The sequence below is a fragment of the Halichoerus grypus genome, chromosome 11 (assembly GCF_964656455.1).
Source record: "Halichoerus grypus chromosome 11, mHalGry1.hap1.1, whole genome shotgun sequence".
Lineage (NCBI taxonomy): Eukaryota > Metazoa > Chordata > Mammalia > Carnivora > Phocidae > Halichoerus > Halichoerus grypus.
In genome coordinates, this window is record NC_135722.1 from 10,694,642 (window position 1) to 10,720,327 (window position 25,686).

General features: G+C 34.3%; 1 protein-coding gene across 1 annotated transcript; it reads right to left on the reverse strand.

Annotated features, from left to right (window-relative positions):
* Positions 1–7,664: 7,664 nt before the first annotated feature.
* MS4A13 (membrane spanning 4-domains A13) lies at positions 7,665–24,035 on the reverse strand. The gene is made up of 6 exons (XM_036110553.2): positions 23,982–24,035; positions 21,455–21,595; positions 18,049–18,105; positions 17,000–17,119; positions 12,319–12,414; positions 7,665–7,727 (listed from the first exon to the last, which is right to left on the reverse strand). The coding sequence occupies exons 1-6, from the start codon at positions 24,033–24,035 to the stop codon at positions 7,665–7,667; spliced, it is 531 nt and encodes a 176-aa protein (XP_035966446.2).
* Positions 24,036–25,686: the final 1,651 nt, after the last annotated feature.

A 25,686-nucleotide genomic window follows, 5' to 3' on the forward strand; every position in this document is an offset into this window, starting at 1 on the left:
ATGTTCAATAAGCATATTGGCCTGTAATTCCTTTTTTTGAAATGTACTTGTCTGGCTTTGGTATCAGGGTAATGCCGGCCTTGTAAAATAAATTTGAAAGTGTTCCTTCCTCTTCAATTTTTTTGAAGAGTTTGAGAAAAATTGGTATTAATTATTTAAATGTTTGGTAGAATTCAGTGAAGCCACCTGGTCCTGGGCTTTTGTTGTTTGGGAGTTTACTAATTCAATATTCTTGCTTGTTATTGGTCTGTTCAAATTTTCTATTACTTAGAAAATGCAGTCTTAGTAAGTTGTAGTTTCTAGGAATTTATCCATTTCTTCTAAGTTATCTAATTTGTTAGCATATGATTGTTCATAGTAGTCTCTTATGATCATATTTGCTTGGTATCAGTTGTAATGTCTACTCTTTCTTTTGTGGTGTTATTGAGTTAACTTTTTTCCTTAGTCTAGCTAAGGGTTTGTCAATTTTATCTTTTCAAAAATCCAACTCTTGTTCTATTGATTTTCTCTATTGTCTTTCTAGTCTCTATTTCATTTATTTCCTTATTATATCTTTCCTTCTACTAATTTTGGGCTTAGTTTATTCTTCCTTTCCTAGTTCCTTGAAGTATAAAGTTAGGTTGTTTATTTGAGATTGTTCTTGTTTTTTAATGTAGGCATTTATTGCTGTAACTGTCCCTTTTAGAACTGCATTTACTGCATCAAATAAGTTTTGATATGTTGTGTTTCCATTTCTGTTGTCTCAAGATAGTTTTAATTTTTTAAAAATTAAATATTTTTTTGATTTATTATTTCACCCATTGGTTGTTCAGAAGTGTGTTATATAATATTCATATTTTTATGAATTTTTCAGCTTTTCTCATGTTGTTGATTTGTAGTTTCATATCATTGTCACTGGAAAAGTTGGAAAAGACTTGATATAGTTTGACTCTTGTTAAATTTGTGAAGACTTGTTTTGTGACCTAATATATGGTCTATTTTGGAAAATGTTCCCTGTGCCCTGGAGAAGAATATGTATTCTGCTGCTGTTGAATGGAATGTTCCATATATGTCTGTTAGACCCATTTGTTCCAAAGTACCGTTCAAGTCAATTATTTCCCTACTGACTTTCTGTCTGGATGATCTGTTATCACTATTAATATTATTGCATTGCTGTCTATTCTTGCCTTCAGATCTGTTAATAATTGTTTAATATATTTAGGAGCTTCAAAGTCACATTTCAAAGGAGCGCACATATGGGGATGTGAAGAATTTGTGACCATTTGTACAATCTACCAGTTATCAATTCTCTGTACCCTCTCATTTCTCTTCGCCTATATGCTGGCTCAACTTTCTCCTAACCTTCTTGAGAGTATCAATAGTATAAATTAATTTACTCGTCTCTACTTTTTCATATACTGTTACATCCTTTTTACCTCCTGAAATTTAGCCCAAGATATAAATACCAACAATTTATTATTTGTCATTTCCATTATTTATTTGACACACTAGAATCCCTACCTTGGAACTCACCTCTCCTTTGGCTTTCATGATACCATAATTCTCTAATTTTCTTTATTTTCTATGACCACTGTCTAGACTTTGTTGTATCTTCTTTCTTGTCATGAATCTTAAAATTAGGTTTCTCCATGGTTCTTCCCTCAGTACTCTACTATTCACTCAGTACTTTCATTCTGGCTGGTTTCATTCATTCTCATATTTTAAAAAAATAATGGGGTTGAATTAAATATACAAAAAGCTGTACATATCAAGTATACAAGTAGATGAATTATCCAAAATGAAAATCTATGTAACCCACCCCATTTAAGCAAATATTACCATCTCTTGAGAAGCTCCTCTTCAGCCCTGTGATATCAAAACCCCTTTTTTTGTTTTTAACTTTTTATTTTGTAGTAAGTATAGATTCACAAAGCTTCACAAAATTATAGATTCACAAATATAGTAGAGAGAGGTCCCATGTAGCTTTCACTCAGTATCCCCAGTGGTTTTGTCTTACGTAGTTATAGTGCAATATCCAAACTGAAAATGTGATATTGGTATTATGTGTGTATAGAATTCTATGTCATTTAATTATATACGTAATTCATGTAATCTCCACCACAATCACGATACAGACCTATTCCATTACCACAAAGATCTCCCTGATGCTACCCTTTATTGTCACAACCATCCCCCATCTCCTTACCATCTTTAACCCCTGGCAGTCATTCACCTGTTTTCCATCTTTGTCATTTAAGAATGTTTATATAAATGGAATTCTACAGTATGTGACCTTTTTGAAATTGACTTTTTTTCCCTCACTTAGAATAATGCTCTTGAGATCCATTCAAGCTGTTATATTTGTTAACACTTTATTAAGAGTTTTTGCATTTGTATTCAAGAGGGATATGATCTGTAGTTTTTTTCTTTTTTCCTTTTTTTTTTGTACTGCCTTTGTAATGTTTAGCCATCAGAGTGATACCAGCTTCCTAGAATGAGAGGTAAAGTGTTTCCTCCACTTCTATTTTCAGGAAGAGATTGTGTAGAATTGGTGTTAATTTTTCTTAAAGTATTTGGTAAACTTCTCCAGTGAAACAGTGTAGGCTTGGAAATTTCTTTTGTGGCTAGTTTTAAATTATCAATTCAATTTTTAAAGTAGTTGCAAGGCTAGTCAAATGGTCTATTTCATATTAGTGAGTGGTGGTAACTTGTACTCTTCAAGGAATTGGTCCATTTCATGTAAGTTGTTGATTTTGTGCAAGCTGTTGATTTTATGCATATAGCCTTGTTTGTAGGATTCCTTTATTGTCCTTTTGATGTCTGCAGGATCGATAGTGAAATCTTGTTTCATATATTGTTAATAATGTGTTTCCTCTCTTTGTCAGTCTTGCTAAAGTTTTGTCAATTTTGTCAATCTTTTCAACAACCAGGATTTTGTTTCATTTAATCTATTTTTCTGTTTTCAGTTTGATTTCTTATTTTTTGCTTCTTTCTGCTTGCTTTGGGTACATTTGCTCTTTTCAAGTTTCCTAAGGTTAGGACTTAACATTAATTTAAGGCTGTTTCTTTTACTAATGTAAACATCAAATGCTATAAATTTCACTGTTATAGCTGCATCACACAAAATTTGATCTGTGGCATTTTCATTATCATGTAGCTCAATACATTATTAAAAAAATTCCCTTAGAGACTTCTTGTTTGACCTATGGATTATTTAGAAGTGTGTTAATAACCATTTTTTCTTCTGAAAAGTTACCACTATATTGACTTCCAAAAGGTCTTTTACTTGCTTTGATCTTTAAGCAAATCGAATCTTGAACTATGTAATACTTTGTGTTTGATATTTTTGTTCAATATTAATCCATTCTATTATTGACGAGCATTTGGATTTGGAATTTTAGATTTTTTCAGTTGGGGTTTGGAATACTGATTCTATGGATATCTTGTTTTATGTTAAAACATATGTACTAATTTTCAGGCTACAAACCTAGGAATGGAGTTTCTAGTGTTGGCTATTCTTAAACTGTTATCCCAAGTGGCTTTAGCAATTTATATATTTTATATGCTGGGCATTTAAGTTACAGGTTCTCTACATGATCCAAAAGAGTTGATATTATCATTCTTTTAATTTTTTTTTTTTTTTTTTTGCCATTCATTTGGGTGGGTAGTGTTATGTTTTATTCAACCTATACCCTGATATTTTTGTCTGCTTTTTCCATCAATTATTAAGAAAAGTTGCTAAAATTTTCCCAGTATAATGGATGGTCTATTCATCATTTTAGTTCTTTCCACCTTTGCTTTATGTATTTTAATGATATGTCATTATTTACTTACAAATCTAGAATTATATCTTCCTGGTGGATTGACGATGTTGATGAAATTTCCTCTTCATCTCAAGAATTTTTCTTGCTTTAATATTTACCCTAATACTAGTTTGTCTACCTCTGTTCTATTTCTTTTCTTTCCTTTCTTGCTTTCTTTTGGACTTCTCATATTATTTAAGTTATAAACTATTAGGCTGTTATACAGTCTTTAATTATTCTTATAGTGATTACCTTAGAGATTACAGCATGCACCCTCCCTCAACTTATTAAGGGCTGTTATAAATCAGTTCTTTAAGGCAAGGATCCTAGAACACTTTAACTCCATTTATCACCTGTTTTGTGCTATTTCAGTTCTCTTTTAAATGTTTTAATATGCCTAGAAGTTATTGTTTATATGGGCATATTCATTTATCTTTACTCAGATATTTATCCTATTTCATTTTTTTCCTTCAAGTTTCTATGTGGGATTCTTTTCCTTTTGTCTTCAGAACACTTACTGAACTTTTTAATTCAATACTAATGAATTTTGGCATTTACTGTTTTTGTTAACAAATCAGCTGCCATTCTTTTATCACTGTTGCTTGAAGGTAAAATGTCTTTTCTCCTTATCTACTTTTAAGACTGTTCTCTCTCTGGCTGGTTTTATGCAGTTTTACTATGATGTGTCCTTAGATGTATTTGCTTAGTTTAGGATTATAACCCTTCTTGAATCTATGATTTGTCATTTTTTAATCAACTTGGGAAAATTCCCAGGATATAATCTCTTTGAATACCACTTATTTGTTTTTATCTCTACTCTCCTGAAATCTCAAATATGTGGTGTTAGAACTTTTCATCAAAGCCATATGTATCTTATTCTTTTCACCTCCCACATTGCATTTTCTATCATTTTTCTCAATGCTTGAGTATGATTTTCCTTCTACTTTTTCTTTAAGCTCACTGATTTCCTCATCAGTTATGTCTCATAGCTAGCTGTTACATTCATATATTTAGCTCTTAATTTGTTATGTGATTTCTCATTTCCATTTGATTCATCTTTATAATTTTCATTTCTCTGCTAAAATCTTGTCATTTAAGATTTTATAATTCTGTTATTTGGATCTACTGTGGGCCTGTGGCTTCTCTTGGATTCCATTTAATTTTTTTTTCCTTTAAACTCTTGTTTTGATTAAATCCCAGACATTGTGTATGAAAAACTGTAGTGATAACTTGATGCTCAGGATAATGCTATCGTTCTCTTGAAATTTTTACTTTGGTAGAATATCAGATTTGGAGAAGCTCACTTTAGTACAATCTGTAACCAAGCTGATTCGGGTCGTAGCATCAGTCTATGAGAGGGAAGGCCCATTTTTGCTCACCTTTACCGTTAGGATGTAGCCCTTGTAGAGAACAAAACAGAAAATTCTGGGTGTTTATGAGCTTCTCACACTTCAGTGAGCCTGAGCTCCAATTAATTGTCTTTACAACCCAAAAGAATACTGGAAGCTCTTCTCAGCTTCTTAATCTCTCATCTGCTGTTTGTGATTCAGAAAATGCATCTGGGAGAAAAGCTATGTCAAAAGCCTGGATTTATCTTGTCTTCAACTCTGGAATCTTGGCTCCTTAAATCTTAGCTTCCTTAAATCCTAGATCTCAGATACCCTCCAACAGATGGTGTTTTAAAATTTTGGCTTGCTTTTGTTGTGTTCTTTCTAAGAACCTAGTCCTTAATTGTTGAAAATGGAAACTTATTTCCATATTTTTAACTACCACCAAAATCAATCAATATATAGCTAACTTTTATTCAACCCCCAGGTAAGTATTTTCAACTGCCTAATAGATATCTCTACTTTAATGTCTCATAATTATCTCAAATTCAATTTATCCAAAACAGAACTTATCATTCAATCCTGCTGTGTCTTCTACATTTTGTATCACTGTAGGTATCACTCAATCCAGGAACTGGGGATTCTTTTTTTTTCCTTTATAACTTATGTCTAATCAGTCATCATAGCTAAAATTTACCCTCTTTTTCATTGCTTGTCTGACTCATTGCAATAGTTATCTATTATTCTCTCTCACACTCCAGCTGTTCTTATCAAATTTATCCTTTCTAATGCATTTCCACCTAATTAATATTTTTTCCTCAAAATAAATCCAAGTCTGTCATTCCCTACTTAAAAACTTAAGGGCTTCCCACTATCTGCAAGATATGGTTCAGTACAATACAGTCATCAGTCCAACAATCTTTGAAGATTTGAATTAGCACCTGGCTTCTTACCTCTCCAATTTTCACTTGACCTATTCCTTCCTGTCATTGTGTTTTAATGATATATATTTATTTTAGCTACTGAAATATACTATGATCTTTTTCACATTTTGATTTTTGCATGAGCTAATTTCATTTGAAATGTCTTCCCACCTTCCAGTCTGCTTTGTAAACTAGGATTAATCCCCTGCTGAGAGGCTGTATCCATCATAAAGCTTTATTCCCTCTCCCTCTTATTTTCCAACAAAAGGATTATCTCCTCTGTGCTACTTCAATTTTTTTCATACTTCTGTTAATATATGTATCACACTGTATCACACAACTGATGAAACCTCTTGAAATTTAAATTATATTATATTGTAATATATAATAATTTTAAAAATTAGTTTATAATTTAAATTTTAAATGTGCTGCTGTTTATTTTCTACCTTGTCTTTCAAGAGGTTTCATCAGTTGTTACCTAATATTATAAAAAGATTTCATGGGTCTAAGAATTTCAGTGCTTAGCTTACGTCTATCAGTTCAACACATACTGAGTCTTCTGTGTGCCAATGACTATATTAAACTCAGGAGTATCAAAGATTAAGGGACCTCACCACAAAGAGTTTTTGTTTTAGGGGAAGAAACAAAGAGGTAACAAATCAAGACTATGCAGTGTGATACATATATTAACAGAAGTATGAAAAAAAAACTAATGATGTATGGTGATTAATATAACATAATAAAATAAAATAAAATAAAAGGCAATGAGGACCTTTACATTGGCAGGATATGTATCTCATTTTATAATATAGGAAATAGTTAAAAATAAAAGCCTTTTGAGTCAGCCTAAAAAAAAATAAAAAAAAAAAATAAAAGAGAGCTACATGAACTCAGTGGCATGATTAATACTGCTGAGCAAGGCTCTCTGAAGTTCTGTTCCCTATTAGAAGAGAGGGGGAATCTGAATTCAGAACAGATTTTTGGGAACTTCTTACTACGGAAAAGCAGCTTGAACAGATGATCCAAGCAATGATAAGAAATAAGAAGCCAGGAAAATGAAAGGGAAGAAAGACAGTAGAGACTTTCAGGGCAGAAAGGAACTTTAATGAGGACAGGAGCAGTCAAAGAAAAACAATGAAGGGATTATGAGTTGGATGACTTTTGATTCACACTTTGTTCAGGTAGAAGCTAGTTCAGGTAGAAGAACTCATACTGAAATGTACTCTTGTAGGGGCATAAATTATTTAAAGTTTTCCTGAGAATTACATAGTATAGTGCTCCAAGTCTTTATTGCCTGTACTCTAGAGACAATCACAAATCTTTCTTTATGGTCTCTTACAAAAGCTCTATTAGGGAGAGTTGACAGCTTCAGAGTTAGACAGAGTTGACAGGTTCAGAGTACCTAGAAAATAAATTTTTCCTGTAATAATATATTTAAATAGGGAAAAACTTTCTACTTGGAGCCTACAAAAATATGTGCAGAGAAATTTTTGAATACCAAGAAGAAAAATCCAACTTGTTTGTATTTTCTTTTGCACAAAATCTGTGGGCTTTGTAGCAGCCTTGTTATACAGATATCATGCCCACATCAGGTATGAGCACCAGGAAAAATCTCACATTTCTAAGGTTTTTTAAAAAGTGCTCTCAGCTTCCTCTGTAACAGCTGTGAGAGTATCTTCATTATGATGATGACTCTGAAAAAAAAAATTAACCTCTTATAAGTCATATCATGCTTCCTAAGATCATACATGTAACAAATACTTAGTTTTTTAAAAAATAAAAAGTGCTGATGTTTATAGAATAAAATGTTAAAGTACCATGTGTCCTCTTGGTGTCCCAACTATACTTCAACCCACTTTCTTAATTCCTACTAGACATTTGTAACTTTTTTTTTTTTAAAGTAGGCTCCACATCCAGTGTGGTGCCCAACGTGGGGCTTGAACTCACAACCCTGAGATCAAGACCCAACCCGAAATCAACAGTTGGATGTTTAACCAACTGAGCCACCCAGGTGCCCCAGACACTTGGGACTTTTTGGCATACTTCCAAACTTTAACAACAAAAAATTCTTCTTGACTATGAACAGATGCCAGCACCCCAAAGGTTACCTTATCATGATATTTCCCATTACCCATTTCTTCCTTCCAAAAGTAACTTGTGATTTTGACCTTTAGGTAATTAATCTTTTCTTTTCTTTCCAGTTTTACTAGCTTGCATCTCTCTGTAAACATTATAGTTCAGCTTTAGTTTTGCCTGGTTTCAAACTTCATCTGAATGGAGTCATAAAGTAGGCATTCTTTGGGTCTGCCTTTCTATATTTAACATTATATATGGTAGAGTCATCCATGTTGTTAAGTATAGGTATAGTTCATTTTAATTACTATGTAGAATTTTATTAGAGTAATATACTTCAATATATTCACCCATTTGCAGTGTTTCCACTTTGGGACTATTATGAATATATTGGTATTTTCATGGAAGTGTATCTTAGTACATATGCACACATATTTCTGTTGGGTATATACTAAAAACTAAAATTACTGGGACGCCTGGGTGGCTCAGTTGGTTAAGCGTCTGCCTTCAGCTTGGGTCATGATCCCACGGTCCTGGGATCGAGTTCCGCATCGGGCTCCTTGCTCAGCGGGGAGCCTGCTTCTCCCTCTGCCTGCCACTCCTTCTGCTTGTACTTTCTCTCTAGCAAATAAATAAAATCTTTAAAAAAATAAAAAATAAATAAAATTACTGATAGGGTATTTGCAACTTTCCATAATAATGCCCCAAAAGTTTTCAAAGTTGTAATAATTTATATTCCAAGTAGGAGTGAGAGGTTTCTTTTATCCATCGGCATTATCATCACTTAGAATTGTATTTTGAAACTTAATCATTCTGTCAGGAAATGAATATCTCAGTCTAGTTTTATTTTAATGTTATTATTGAAATGGTTGGATTTATGCCTAATACCTTGCTATTAGTTTCCTATAGGTCTTGTGTTTTTTAATGTTCCTCCTTTGCCTATTAATACTTTCTGTATATTATCTTAATTTCTTTGTTATCTTACTATATTTTTTGAGTGTTCTTAGTGTCATTAGTCTAGGAATTAGAATGTGCATCTTAATTTATCACAAACTGCTTCAGGTGCATGCTACTTTAATTCCAGTAAAACATAGAAACTTCGTTCTCATGTAGCTCTATTACTTCCACCTTCCTTTATGCTATTATTGTCATATATATTACACCTACATGTTATATACTCAACAATACAGTGTTTTTAATTTTATAATCTTATCTCTTAAAATTTCAGAGGAAAAAGGAGACAATATATATCTATAGAATAGGGGCTGGCAAACTCTGGAATATGGACCCAATCCGTTTCACTACCTGTTTTGGAAAGTTTAACTGGAACAAAACCATATCCGTTCATTTATATATTGTCTATGGCTGCTTTCATGCTATAAGGTAAAGCTGAGTAGTTGTGACAGATGGAATTAAGGTTGATAATAACATGACTTTAAAATAAAATTATTTTGGATTATCTGGGTGGGCCCAGTGCAATTTATGCAACTGTCTTTTCAATCAGTTAAGAGAAGCACAAAAGGTATATTTATATTGTTTTTTATAGTCATCTGCAATAATTACCTTTACTGATGCTCTGTATTTCTTCATGTGTTTTTGAGTTCCATCTGATATCACTTCTTTTTAAAGAACTTCCTTTAGTGTTTCTTGTAAGGCAGTTCTCCCAGCCACGCATTCTCCGTCTGCTCACCTGTGTGTGTCTTTATTTGCCTTCTGTGTTTGAATGTTAGTTAAAGGATACAGAATTCATGCTTGACTGTTTTCCTCCAACACTCTGATGTGCCATCTCATTGCCTTCGGGCCTCTATTGTTTCTGATGAGAAGTCAGCTGTTAATCTCACTGTGGTTCTATTGTACAGGAAATCATTTTTCTCTTGCTACTTTTAAGATTTTCTCTCTCTTTTTTAGTTCAGTTTGGTTCTCAGGTGTCTAGGAGTGAATCTCTTTGTGATTATTCTAATTGGAGATTATTGAGCTTCTTACATATGCAGAATAATATTTTTCATAAAATTTGGGAAAATTTTGGCCACTATTTCTTCAAGTATATTTCCTGTTCCCTCATTTTCTGGGATTCTTATACATACGTTGGTGTACTGGATGGTGTCCCAAAGATCTCTGAGGCACTATTAATTTTTCTTCCGTTTCCTGTTGTTCTTCAGATTGGATGATCTATATCATTCTATCATGTTTGCTAATTTTGTCTTCTGTCAGCACAAGTCTGCTATTCAGCCCCTCTGGTGAGTTTTTCATTTCGGCAACTGTATTTCTACTAAAGAATTTCCATTTAGTTCTTTTTAATAATTAGCATCTCTTTTATTTATATTATTATTTATAAAAAAATTAATAGCTTTATTGAGGTATAACTGATATCCAAAGAACTGTACGTATTTAATGGGTGCAATTAGACAAATTTAAATATATGTAGATACCATGATACCATCACCACAATCAAGGCAATAGACATTCATACTCTTATTTGATGAATCATTATCATCATTTTTAATGTTAATTAACATGTTCATTTTTTAACATTTTTTCTTTAGTTCTTTAAAGTCTCTGTTTGTGAAGCCCAACATTTGTCATTCTCTTCCCCCAAAAAACTGTAGCTACTGACTGCTTTTTTTCAGGTGTATATGTCACCATTTCCTATTCTTTGCATGTCATATTTTTATTGTTGTTGTTGAAAAATGAATATTTTAGACAATATAGTGTAGCGACTCTGGATTCTGATTCCCTTATCTTCCCCCCAGAATGGTTGTTATTACTGCCTTTTGTGACTTGCCTGTACTAATTTTGTGGAGTCTGTGTCCCTTGCAGTGTGTGGCCTTTGATATATCTACTTATGTTTTTCATTTTTTTAAATTCATGTTTTTATTTTTAAGACTGGTTTAATGGGGCTCTCCCCTGGTCAGCATAAGTAGTCAGCCAATGACTGGTCAGAGATTTTGCTTAAACACCATGTTAAGGGCTGCACTGTGTCCCCTTAAAGTTCATATGTTAAAGTCCTAACTCCCAGTGCCTCAGAATGTGACTGTATTTGGAGATAGAGTCCTTAAAACAGTAATGAAGTAATAATAACTCATTAGGGTGGGCTTTAATCCAATCCAAATACTTACTAGTTTTACATGTAAAGATCATTGTTTATAATTTATACATACTTAACTATATATCTATATTTATGTAGATACAGATATATATTTATTTGTTAATTGTCTTTCTTCTCCACTGAAAAGGAAACTTCCTGATGGTAGGGATGTTGTCTTGTTAATCATTGCATCCTTAGTGCCTATTATAATGCCTAGTAAATAGTAGGCCCTCCATAAATATTTGTGAATGAATGAATGAATGTAGATATCTAGTTTCTTTTTTCTTTTTTTCTTGAAAGAGAAAGAGAGAGCACAGCATGCAAGAGTGGGGTGGAGCGGGGCAGAGAAAGAGAGAGAGAGAATCTTAAGCAGGCTCCACACCCAGTGCAGAGCCCTACGCAGGCTTTGATCTCATGACCCTGAGATCATGACCTGATCAGAAATCAAGAGTTGGACGCTTAACCAACTGAGCTACCCAGGTACCCTGATATCTAGTTTTTTTTAAAGCTTGTATAAAATAATCATTCTCATAAACTTTTGTAGTACTGTGTATTATTACAGCATTTAGGGATGTTATCAAACTTGTCATTACACTTCTAGGAATCAAATACCTACAGAAATACTTAGTCGTACACGTAAAGATCATTGTTTATAATAAAAAAAAACTGGAAAAAACTAAAGACGCAGCAAGAAAAAATGTCAAAATAAATACTAAGGAAAAGTATGATGCTACTAAAAGGTATTGTTTTGTTTTATAATGAAAAGATGTTTATGATAGTTGAGAAAAATCACGTGACAAACAATATGAATATGATCACACAATTAGTAAACAAGAAAACTGTGTATAGTGTGTCTGTGTGTTTGTGTCTTTTTGTTTAGATTTGGATGGGTGGGTATGATGAGGACTACAGTAAGAGGACAATAACTTTTTACTCTATAATTTTACTTTATAGTTTCGTGTATTACTTTCATAACTTTATAACCAATAAAAATAAGGGAAAATTTTAAAGGAAATATTGTGACATATTCCATTTTCATGAGTTCTAACATACTGTATTATCTTCTTATAGATTGTATGTGCTAGAAATCAGCATCTCTTGATTTGCCAGAGTAGATAAACACTTACCAAACCAATACAGCCAAAGATTGAGTATGTTAATGCAATAGAAAATTCCAAGGGGTAAGACATCAGTAAAATCCGTGAAACTTCCCTTCCAAGTTTCTGAAACCAGAAAATAGGGAGAAATCTTGCATTATTATCTTTAATAAGTATAATATAAATATGTTCACAGAAGGAGCTCCTACTATGAGAGTCAAGGAAAATAGGAAAAATAAATAAGCTGCTTTCACCATTCGACTTCCCTAGTCATCTCTACTACTTTGCCTTCCACTCCACTTTTCCTACCCTTAATTCCCCCAGCTCATTATCTTCAGCTTCCACTGGTGGTCTTCACTCAGCATTCTTGTCTCACTTCTTACAACTCTTCATTCTCATTATTCTCTTCATGACAGAGTCTCTATCTGTTGGGGTTAATGTAGAGCATGAAATCATCCATAATACCTGGCTTGCTAAAATGTAACACAGAGGCCACTGGGGGTGAGCGAAGGTTTCGGAGAAGGGCATAGGCCTTTGGAATGCTGAGGCCTGCGTGACCACTCTGCCACAGGAATGCCGTGGGGAGTTGCCTTCCCCGAAGCCTTCTTAGCCCAAACAGCTGCCCTGTGATCTAAGAGGTGTATGCACTGTCCCCTAGGCTATGTTTAGCAGAACTTGTAGAACATGCAGATTAGCAGATCATATCATTCCCATAAACAGATCCTCCTAGTTGCAGTAAGACCCCTTGTCACACATCACATGCTTAAGAAACAGTGATTAAGATTTATGATTATCCTGAAGGACCAATAAAAGTGGGAGAATAGAAGGGCAAAGGGTCTTCATCTCTGAGCACTGACCCCCTTGCCTTCTCCTCTCTTTCACAGCGAAGTTTGGAGTCATCGTTCATCCATTGGTACAGGGATTGCTGGCCATTCCCGGCATCTATCCAAGCTCTTCGGTCAATAAGATTTGACTCTATCTCCAGTGATAAGATAGCTACTAAGGGATTTTATCAAGCAATTCTCATGTATTAAAACAATTATTACTAATTACAGACTTACTGAAATTTGTATGTGCAGTGATAAAAATCTCACATAGAAATTGCTGTAACATGATGTGGAAGGATGAGTAAATCCTCAAACAACATCTCACTTGGAAGTATACAGTGATTATGATTTTGATGGGATAATAAAGCAGATCCCTTCTGTTGTGATCAGAAAGATATTTTCAACTACATATCAGGATGAATGATATTGGTCCTAATCCTGAAAATAAATGTAGTTTTTGTGCTGGCTATAGAAAGACAAGAATGATATTCAGACCTGGAAAGAATAACATTACAATCTCTCTCCTTCAATACTTTCTCTTCCACCTTTTCCGTTTTTGGGTTTATTTAATATCTTTTTTTTTTTAAAGATTTTATTTATTTATTTGATAGAGAATGAGAGACAGAGAGCATGAGAGGGAGGAGGGTCAGAGGGAGAAGCAGACTCCCTGCCGAGCAGGGAGCCCGATGCGGGACTCGATCCCGGGACTCCAGGATCATGACCTGAGCCGAAGGCAGTTGCTTAACCAACTGAGCCACCCAGGTGCCCCGGGTTTATTTAATATCTTTTACGTGAGAAACTATTAGGTGGTAGGGAGTAGACAGTAAGAATGAAATGACAAAAAATTCCTGCTTTCTCAAGGTTTATATTCAAGTAGAAAAGACAGAAAGATAATATAAGGTAACATATAATAAGGTTAAATATGTCAGAATGGATAAAAACTTGCTCAGGAATTTTAGGGGACAGGAGGTTTGCCCTAAGCCATTCATATCCAGGAAGGCTTCATAAAGAGGTAAGACATTGTAAATAAGAGTAAGACTGAGAAAAATGGAGGGAAGCAACATTCTAAGCAGCTTTAAATTTTCATTTACTAGTTTTTTTGTAACTTATCTTGCTCCAGAAAAAAATGTAATAGCATAAATTAAAAGTGTGACAAAATAATTAAGAAATGGAGACATAAAATAGAAACAATAATAAAGTTAAAATACATATCACATGACCTGTGGTTTGATAATGTGAAGAAAAAAATGAATGCAAGAATGAACATGTTGTAAGAAAATGATAAAGCGAGTTTAACTCAGGTATAGGGAGTATATGATAGTACCAGGAGGATAAAGAAAAGGCTATAGGGGGTGTGAAATATCAAGTTACCTTATCAGAATTCTGATTTAATTTTGTTGGCAGAAACATAATTGTAGCATTTTAGCTGAGAAGTACTGGTGACCTCTTTGTTGCCAAGATTGTAAAAAGTCATTTTGTCCACATTCCTTAACTTGTATTTGTTAGTGTTATTCTCAAATTCTGCCCCTGAAAATAGCAAGGTATCTGCCAGAGAAGTTCAAAGAGGCAAACAACGGAGAGAGTGACTGAGTTCTCGACAGGCGGTTTAAGCCTTTGAGTCCAGCGCAAGTCAGTAAGTGCCCATTTCTTGCTTAAGTCAATTTGGGTTGTATTTCCTGTCACTTACAACTAAGAGAGTCCTAGTTAATAAAAATTAAAGTGAATAATAAGCAAGCAATAATTGGTAATTGGGAAGATAGTGGAGAGAAGGGTGAAGGATTACATCAAGGTTTTCAGCTTTAGAGGCTGAAATAAGGGAGTCTTGCAGCACAGTACTTTTGAGGAGGCAAACTTTTTCCATTTTATATCTGTTGAATTTGAGATGGTGACAACAGAAGCATATCGAAGTGGAAACATCAAGCTGGCCATTAGAAGAACAGGCCTGGAGTCTGGGAGACAAACAGTTTCACAGGTACGTGTTGGCACTTTCTCTACTGACACATAAAGAAACTCAGGAATAGGGAAGTTGAGAAACTTGTCCACAGGGTCACATACAGTGAGTCCTGAAGACAGTGTTTGAACAAAGTCAGTCTGGTTCTGGATTTAGAATATCAACCATTTTGCTATAAGAGAAGTATGTTTCAGAGGCATGCACTTTTTGGGATAGCTGAACCTACCTGGGAACACTGATAACTTGATGAGTTTATGGGTTTAGCCAAGCAGCTTGCTTATATTAGAAAAGCTGGCATTTGGAAAATCTTGTAAAATGTTGGCTGCCTTAGTAAATGTAGAACAGGATTCTATAATCCCTCTAAGAGAAGATTGTGGGTTAGAGCTGTAGGTCTAATATATAAGTTCATTCATGTAATTAATCACCACAAACAAAACTGAAACTTGTGCATTTGGGAGACTGTGAAATTGACCGTTAATACTGAGTTCAGATAAATACAGTCTACAGTGGTTTGTAATACTGTTTGCAAAAGGAGAGTCCTGGAAATTACGCCATTATTATCTTAAACTGATGATTATAAGCTTATGAATAAGAGTGGTCAGTTCAATATAATTTGGAACAATCCTCCACTTAATAACCTAATTCTTCTTCTTTATCTCTGCCACCAAAATTAGAACTGAAGATTCCCAGAATGAATTTCCAGGGAAAATGGAGAATTTTCTTACAATGTATAGGGAAAATCTGATGCATACTTATTTAAATCAATCCATCATTCATTACACACAATCCCTTTTGGGGTACTATTGCATCTTCTCTCATCCTTTCATTGTCCTCTAGGCTTTTGTTCTTCATGCTTGGATTCCTTCGACTGATGGCCCCTTTACAATATAGTGCAGGTATAGAGAGAAGAAAGTTGAGGTAGGGGGAGCAGGAAGATTATGCCTCATCTACAATGAGTCTTCTCATTAGAATTATTTTTGAATTTAAACTTTCAAGTTGCTATTTTTTGTTTTGTTGTTCAACAATAAAGAGGAGCTCTACTCTAATGTATTCTCATTTGAATGTCCTTTGCAGCACTAATATTCTGTAATTCTGAATTTAAAGCCAACACAATTGAAATAAATCAGTTGTGATATCAGTAAAGATATTCACATTTACTGGAGAATGTTACTATCTTAAGAAGAAATACAGTTACTTCTCTGGTACAAAGTATGTGATTGGATATTTAATTAAATGGAAACAAGACAGGTTCACACATATGTAGCATTTGAACACATAAAACAAAATTCATGTGAGACACAAAAATAAGCTATGTATGGGGGCGCCTGGGTGGCTCAGTTGGTTGAGCATCCAACTCTTGCTTTTGGTTCAGGTCATGATCTTAGGGTCTTGGGATGGAGCCCCACATTGGGCTCCATGATCAATGGGGAGTCTGCTTGAGGACATTCTCTCTCCCTCTGCCTCTCCCACCACTTGCGCTCTCTCTCTTTCTAAAATAAATAAATAAATCTTAAAAAAAAATAGGCTGTGTATGAAAAGCTCTGTGTTAAACCAGAAATTACCAGGTGTCTACAATTCCAAATATATGCATCAGTAACAGAATTCTTTTGTTGATTTTGGGAATGGTTTTAGGGTCTAGGATTATACATTTATTTCATTAAGAGAATCATCAGTGACCCCATGCCTAATGCATATACATTTATCACTGAAGCCTTCACGTTATCTACTTGCTCTATTTTAATTGGGCATGTCAGGAATTCAAACATTCTATTAATATTTACCAAAAAATCATGTTAGAATTACTTCTGAATTGAAACTTTCAATCAAGAGCTTACTACTTAAAGCAAAGAATTTCTTGAAGATTAATAAAAGTCTTATTTTACCTCCAAAGGCTTTAAAACCTTGGAAGAGAATTGTTTGAATGGTCACTTACTGCTTGTCCATAATTCCTATATGACACGGAATTAAAAGAAGACAACTCAATTGTTGTTAGAATTGATGCAATAACTGCAACAATTATGCAGAAGATGTTCATGATCAAAGCAAATGTAATCTGAAAAGAAGATACATGGTAAGCTTGTTATATTCTGAATAAACACTTAGGTTAAACAGTTTGTATTGCTGAAAAAAAAAATCATTTCGTCAAAACTCTGATCTAGTTTCTGAAGCTTTAGAGGTGCTGGAATGCTTGCCATTAGAATCAAATATTTTCCTGGTTTACGTGAAACCCAGTTAATCTGGAGGGACCAGTGAAATATCACATCAGTAAGCATCAATCTTCCATTTGGGCTAAAAAATGTATTTTACAATCTTCTGAGTCATATGGAAGAAAGATTGTTAAGATGGGATTTGAACAAAAGGAGATCCACTGTAAAATGGAAAAAGAAACAAAAAAAGATGGAAAATGACTGCTTGTAGAAACAAGCCAAATAAGATTCAATGATTTTTAATCCAGGATTTTCATTCTCTAGGGAAATCCATCAATATCTTTGGATATGTTTTTATCTGTACAATTGTGAGATCAGACTCATTGATTTCTTAGCTCTAAGAGTCTTAAGATTTTTTTCTTTCCAATATCTTATCTATACCATAGATGGATCTTCTGGACAGATCCTCTATCTTATTATAAGATATAATCCTGTTCCCAAACTAGGTAGTTAGGAAAATGAAGTTTTACAGTAATATTTTATCTATATATAAAGGCATTATTAGGTCCTATTAAATTTTTTCACTAGTAAAGTTCATACAATGTTAAAATAAGGTAGAATACCAAACAAAAAAACCCCTATATTTAAATTTAGAACTTTTACATAATGATTCTAATTAATATAGAAAGTTTGTCTACATTAAGTTATGTGCTCCTAGATTTTCACTTAATTATTTTAAAAGTAGGGTAGATTCCTTCATTGCTTAGGTACTCACTAAAACCTACTTAGCTTTGTGACAAGTGATTTCTAGGATACCCGAAGCATCTCCACTTACCATGCCTTGAGTTGGATGCCTTACTACTCTTAGTATGGAGACTCCTGCAATGATAAACTGGATATAAAAACATATTTATAAATACTCATTGATAATGCTCATAAACTTAAGATGTATTTTTAACAACTCCCTCTTCCAGGTCAGTTATTTTTAGAATACCAAGAGTAACAAAATATAAAGAAGTTTCAGTAGAAGGGGTCAGGACAAGTTTCCATCATATAGTCATGAACTGAAAGCTAATAGCTGGGTCCCTAATCACAGAAACATAGGGGACAGTGGGCAGAATTCAGGTTGTGGTGTATACCAAAGATGACTTAAAGAGTCCTGAATCAGGGGCCAAGTTTGCTTATATCTGTGCATGCTTTTTGAACTCATTTGATTATCATTTCAAATGCTATCCTTCCTAATAAAATGAAGCCACTGATTGCAATTATTGTATACATATCCAAATGTGAAAAAAGTGGTTCATGAGTCTATTCCAAACTGTGTTTGTACAAAATATATCTCTTGAGACTGTGGCCATTATTAAAGTAATAACTGTAATTCATGTTTTTGCCTTTTTTAAAAAGAGTTTCCATTATTTCACACCAGGTTACTTTGTCTATTTCCCAGAAGTGTAAAGTTATGCCATATTGTTTGAAGGTGAGCTGCATACTTCCCTTGGAACATTCCTTTTGTCTTATCTGTTTTAGTGGATTTTACAAAGATCTAAGTCAAATGATAATCTGTGGAAAAACAGCATTCATGCTATACCATTTATAGGAAGGCCAAACCTTAAAGCTTACTAACTCCTCCAGGATAACTTAAATTTACACACACAGCACTTCATTCTGTAATAAAAGCTGAGATTTCTAAGGAGGTACACAGTGAAAGGAAGAACATAAAGTTGAATTATAAACTGGAGTGCACTGTAGCTAGATCACCAAACCATGTGCTTCACAAAATGCCTTTCAAAGTTTATGACAGTTTTGCATTGGATTAAATTTAACTGAAATTTTAGATAATTTATTCTAGGAGCTACACATGCTATTTTTTTTTTTCTAAAGATTTTATTTATTTATTTGAGAGAGAGAGAATGAGAGACAGAGAGCATGAGAGGGAGGAGGGTCAGAGGGAGAAGCAGACTCCCTGCCGAGCAGGGAGCCCGATGCGGGACTCGATCCCGGGACTCCAGGATCATGACCTGAGCCGAAGGCAGTTGCTTAACCAACTGAGCCACCCAGGCGCCCTACACATGCTATTTTTATAACATGTACAATTAAACACTGAGGGACATGAATCATTATCTGGATTTTGTCTGCAAATTCACTATTGTTTTCTAAAGCAATGCTCTGACAATTGTGAGCCAATGTATAAAGGCAGAGGATCTCCTAGGGGCCACTGCTTTCTCTGTAGCCCTCTCAAGTGGTGGCCATTTTCTCTTCTAGCCCTTATACCTTCCCTCTCCTCCAGCTTCGAATCAAATGTCATCAGATTCTATCACCACTATCCAGCCTGGTTGAAGTCATCAACTGATGACTTGGTCACTCTAGTCTTGGTGATTTTAATTTCTGTCTCACTCTCTCTCTAACACCTCTTAAACCTTGGTGTGATTATGATCCTTCTAATACCTGGGTCTTATGTTTCTTTGAATTTCTCTTCTCTAATCCTCTGACCCCATCCTAGCTCAGTCACTCACTCCCATATTCATTCTCTTGTGCTTCTTTCTGCCAATAAGGATGACATCTTTCAAATCTCATTTCCAAGTATCCCACTATGACCACCAGCTTCTATCTTTCTACATCATGTCCTGTAGTATCACAACTTTAACAATTCTTTGAACCCGTCTGGATCTATAATCAAGCCCCTCACCTCTCTGTTATATTCCCTACTTCACCAGCTTAAATTTCATGGTTAACTATTACACTCACTTATATACACTTTCAACTCCTTTGCACTGTTCTTGTTTGATCACAGATGCATGGTTAAACCCAAATCCTGATTAAATGCAGTTCTCCTTCTCACTGAATGCCTGAACCCATGCAGCCAAACAGGACTTGAGAAAGACACACAACCATCTTGACCCATATCTCACTACACACATTCTGTTCCTAAAGCTTAAGTGAGCTCTTAATCTTAGTGAAAGTCTAACTACTTTTCCACAATGCATACACTCTCTTTTTCTAGGTGACTATTTCATATCCTCTCTTCAAACAACCAATTCATTATCCCATTCTCCTTCTCAGCTCATGATCTGGCTTCTTAATTCACTGAGGTATTTGAAGCCATCAGAAGAAAAGTTCCACAAGCTCCCAATATCCCATCTACCTACCTATCAAAATTTGTCCTTTCTCTTTGTTTCTCCACCTTTCCATCCTGTTACCCACCTTTGCACTATTTACATTAAATATGGATAATTCTTTCTTATGAGGGCTAACCTATACTTTGTAGGATATTAGCTTCAGCCTACTAGATGCCTACCCCAGCTGTGAAAACCAAAAATGTCTCCAGACATCACCAAATGTCCTCTGAGGGGCAAAACCACCTCTAATTGAGATCCACTGCTAGAGATGAACTGTCCATGAACCTAAGTATTTGTGTATTAAAATTCATCACCTCTTGCTTACCCCAGTACAGGATTCTAATAATCCCTCCTTCCCTCCATTTATTTCATATTGATTTTCCCTCTTCTGGCTCAGTCCCCTCAGTAAAAGACATGATACTTCCAACTTACTGAAACAAATAAGCAAACCTTGTCTTGATCCAAACTTCTTCCCACTACTACTTCATTTCTCAATGCCATATTACACCAGAGTCCTTAAAGGAGTTTTATTTGCTGTCTCTATAGTCTTCTCCTCCCATTATTTCTTAAACCAACTCCAGTCAGGTTTTGCTTCACCATTCCACTGAAACTACTTGTCAAATTTATTGCTAACTCCAATGGTCAATTCTCAGCCTTATTTGGCAAAATAACAGAATTTAATATAGTTTATCTTTCCCTATTTGTTCACTCAGCTTTGAGGATGCCATACTTTTCAAATTTTCCTACTAACTTATGGCTCTAGAAACCAAAGAATGCAGGTAATGACAAATTTAGAAAATGTGTGAGTAGGCGCATTGTGTGAAGAAGGTAAGGATCCTAAATATGAAAATTAACCATGCTAATGGATATTATGGTTAAGATTCTTTGTCTTTCACATATCTAAAGACAATCCAACCTACGGTTGTCATTGTGTATTCCCTCCTGTATCCACATTTCTTGTAACAGCACTGGTAAGTTAAAGGTACTAAAAAAACATGTGTTGAAAAAAAGAATTTGATTTTGAATATTACCAACATGGGATTTACTTAACTGTTCCCTATCTTCCACTAGTGGCATGAATAGTATTTACTGAATGATTAAATCATATAAATATATTCTACTCACAATAATTCCCCATAAAGCACATCCTGTTTTGTAAGTTACAGGTTCATACGTCCCAAAGACTCCTCTAATTTGTCCCATATACAAAATCAATAGGAAATACCACATGAAAACATGAAATATGCCAATCATAATCTGGAGAGCCTGTGAGAAGAAAATGATATTAGTACCAAAACCATGTAATTTATAACATTATTCCAGTAAGTGTTAACTATAAGAAATATTCAATACTTTTATGAAAGATAAAAGTTAAATAGCAATGCACTTACCATGTATTTTCTGGACTGGTTAGCCCCAAAGGAAAGCCCTAACCAGGAAGTACTGAGGTTTACCAAATAGGAGTCAACCATTCGTGGAGCATCAGACTGTTCAATAATAATTCTAGTCAATTCTCCCATAAAATAGTTGACAATCTGACTCTTAATACTGGCTATCTTCCCTACCTATCAAGTAATGGCATGAAAGGAGAATACTGAAGGTATTTGGGGGGAAATATGGTTACTAATCTATATGGATGCAGGAAACCATGTATCCAATATATTCTTGTATATTAGTAATTATTAAGGTTAACTACTTTTTGCATCTTTTTGAAGGTTTACCTTTGCCTTCAAGGTACATTTGGTATGTATCTTTATCACAAGCATGCTGGTGTGAGGTAGAGTTCAACACAGAGATACAAAGAATATCCAATGTAGACTTGCTTGTACAAGGTCTTCCCACTGGATAGGGGATGAGTTGGTGGAGGGGTGAATTATTACCCAACTTTAATTTGTAAGAAGATAATTATAATCCAAGTAAATATGTGCCAGTAAATTTATTTCTCAATTTATATGTGGACTAATATTTCATATATGGAATCACATTTTTAATTACTGTTTAAAAATTTCAGAGGATTGGGGCACCTGGCTGGCTCAGTCGGTAGGGCATGTGATGCTTGATCTCAGGGTCATGAGTTCAAGCCCCATGTTGGGTGTGGAGCCTACTTAATAAAAAAAAATAATAAAAGTAAAAATTTCAGAGGATACACTATTTTTACTTAATATAAACTTTAATAGGAAGCTATTTAATGCTTTAACTTTAATAGTTCCAGCTCTTTGTAAAGTAGTCTAAAAACACATAAATGCAATCAGCTAATATTAAAGATACATTTTAGAGAATTCTCTTTTATTATAGAAAGACGACTTTTTCAGTAACAATCTTATGCATTTTTATAGATTTAGAATTTTAGATTTCCTCTGCATCGAATTTGGAAGAACGGCATTATCTTCAGAGATTCTTTGGATTTGATTGGGAGAAAATCCTCTACTAGATAGCAAAATCCTTGAGAGCCTGGACTTTAGTTATCTCACTGTTGTCACCAGCCTCTAAAAGTGGGAACCCAGTAAATATCTCTTGAATAAGCACATCAGAATGAAGGACATTAATCCCACATGACTTTTCCAACTCTTAAGTGAGCTTGAAAAATAGTGTCTCCCTTTATAATTGGCAGTTGTCCTATATAATACTATGAAATATCCAAGTAAACAAAGCTTGAAAAGAACTCTATAAGAAAGCAAGGCTGCTAGTGTGTGGAGAAGAACAAGATGGGTTTTCTTATTTAAAAATCGTTCTTAATCTCGAGCCAATGAATGGCATTTCAGGAGGTCATAGGCCTCTTCTCCACACACAAAAATATGAGTGCAAAGGATTACAATATATACATGAAGCTGGGGAGAAGATCCAGAGCTTTCTTCCTATGTCTGAAGGGGTCTGTGACTCCAAAGAGATTAAGAACCTCTGCTGAACAGTCAGGTGGGAGACAATCTACACAGCGGCCAAGTTCAAAGGAAAAGTTCACATCCGGTGGAAAAGTTCCTTTTCTTTCAGATGTGAAAGAGCATGCTCTTCATAATTCCTTGGTGTTTATTAAGAGATAGCTAAGCTCTCTGTTTATAATTGAAGAGACAAATTAATAATCATTAAATTGCACAGACATCAATACAGTAATTGAAAGAGATCAGCAAGAGATCCCTCTCCCAGTTTAAAAAAAATACTTCTTTTTCTTTTATTACTTTCTGGGATTTATCTACTACCCTATGTATGTTGGTTTAGTCAGTATGCTTCTATCTGAGCACATATTTGTGTATGAAGAGACATGAGATCAATTAAAATTTGTAGAAGACAATCAGTATTAAAAAAAAACATTTTTTGGGTGAAGGGGAGTGGGAGATACAGGGAAATTCCAGTTATGGAATGAATAAGTCATAGAAATAAAAGGTACAGCAAAAGGAATACAGTCAATGATCTTGTTATAGCATTGTATGGTGACAGATGGTAGCTACGTTTGTGATGAGCACAGCATAATGTATAAAGATGTCGAATCGCTATGTTGTATACCTGAAACTGATGTAACATTGTGTGTCAACTATACTCAAAAAAATTTTTTTAAACCCATTTTTGACTTAACCAAATATGCCCCTCTCCAGATTCAAGAATAATCCTTAGTAAATCGAAATATTCCTGAATTTAGTCAAAGTGAAGTCTTACTTACCCCTAAAACAAGACTATCTGCTGTAGAGATTTTTGAACACATACATGGAGCCATACTACCAGCATTTCCTCTAGATGATTATGCTTCTAATCTTTGGTGATATTTTTATTAGCAAACTTCTACAAAACAATACAAAACACATATACACACTTTGCTCAAAAGAAAATACTTAAGTTTGATCGTTTCCCTACTGTTTTACAACCACCTCCCCAAACTCTGAAGCAATTGCTTTCTTCTTTCTGTGCCTAATTTTGTAAAGGCATCAGCTTGCATCTACCTGTTCTGAATAATGGCCTCCATAAGTGAAAACCCTCTCTCTACGGCTAAAAGCATAGGCATATTACAGTTATTTTCTCTGAGTAGTAAACAGTGGCTCTGGATGATAAAGTATGAACACTTAGGGAACAGTGTTAGAGAATTTTCAGTAAAGCTTTTAACAACTTATTTGCAATTCATAATCAGTTCAATGCAATTCATAATGCCATGTTTGCATTTCAAAACCAAGTTCTTGTACTTAAATTCATCATGGGCTCATGATTTTTTTTTTCTGTCACATACTTGCTATCTAGTTCTTCTTTATGTGAAAGAACTTTTTCTGCCATCAGACAACTTACCAAAGTTGCTTCCACAATCCTAAAGTCTTCTCCTAGGGGTTCTTTTGTTGTTATCCGCCCCCTCCCCGTTATTCCTGCATTTCTGGTGTTCAGAAAACTTGGCTAATAACTATATCCTTTGTGGATATGACATTACGTTGTTCTACATCTTCTAACAGGTCTTACTTAGGTCAGTAACATGAATCATGCCACTTAGCCAGGTGATCATCTAATGGATGATATTAAACCCTGAATCTTGGTCCTTTCGAAAGGAGGGTTTGAGTAAATGACTGCTCATTCCCTATACCCTTAAAATCTCATGATTTGATTATTTTAATGCATCTTTGGTTTCTAAAATTGATTTTTGGTTTCTAAAATTGATTATCTCTTAATTCTATAAAGTACAGAGACAGAAAAAAGCTAGGTAAGAATACAAGAGCTATTGACAGTAGAGAAAACAATATGTTAATAACTTAAGTATAAATAATAAGTTTCATATATTAAACAGCACCTTTGAGAAATGCCAAAGAAAGGGTACAGGCCTAAAGGCACCCAAGATTAAGATTAATCATTCTGTTATGCTTAAATAAAAGACACAGAATTACAGAATTCATATATAAAGTAATGAGGAAGTTATATCTAGATTGCTATTCACGTTTGAGAAAAAAGGAAAATAATAAAAAATAATTAGCCCTTTTTTATATGTATAAAAATTCTCACAGTTGATAGTGGAAACACCATGAGTGACTTGGGGAGAATATTTAGCATCACTATAGTGTCCATCAGGCCCCCACCAAAACCATCCCAGGTGAAGTACCAAGAAAAAATAGGTTGCACATGTGTTTAAAATTCTTTAGCTTAATTGATGGAAGAAAATAAGAAATTCTACAATATTGTTTCTGGAATAAATGATGGTTAGAATTTTTTAGAAAAACATTCTACAATACTCTATAACCCAGTTAAGTATCTCATTTTTGTAAAAAAAAAAAAAGATAAATAAAAAATAAAAATTAATAATTTGTTTTTATTTTCTGGTGATCTTATCACTAATCCAAAAAGCAGCTGCAGAACAAGCCCCTAGCCCTTATTCCCAACCCTGTCCTCATCCCCTA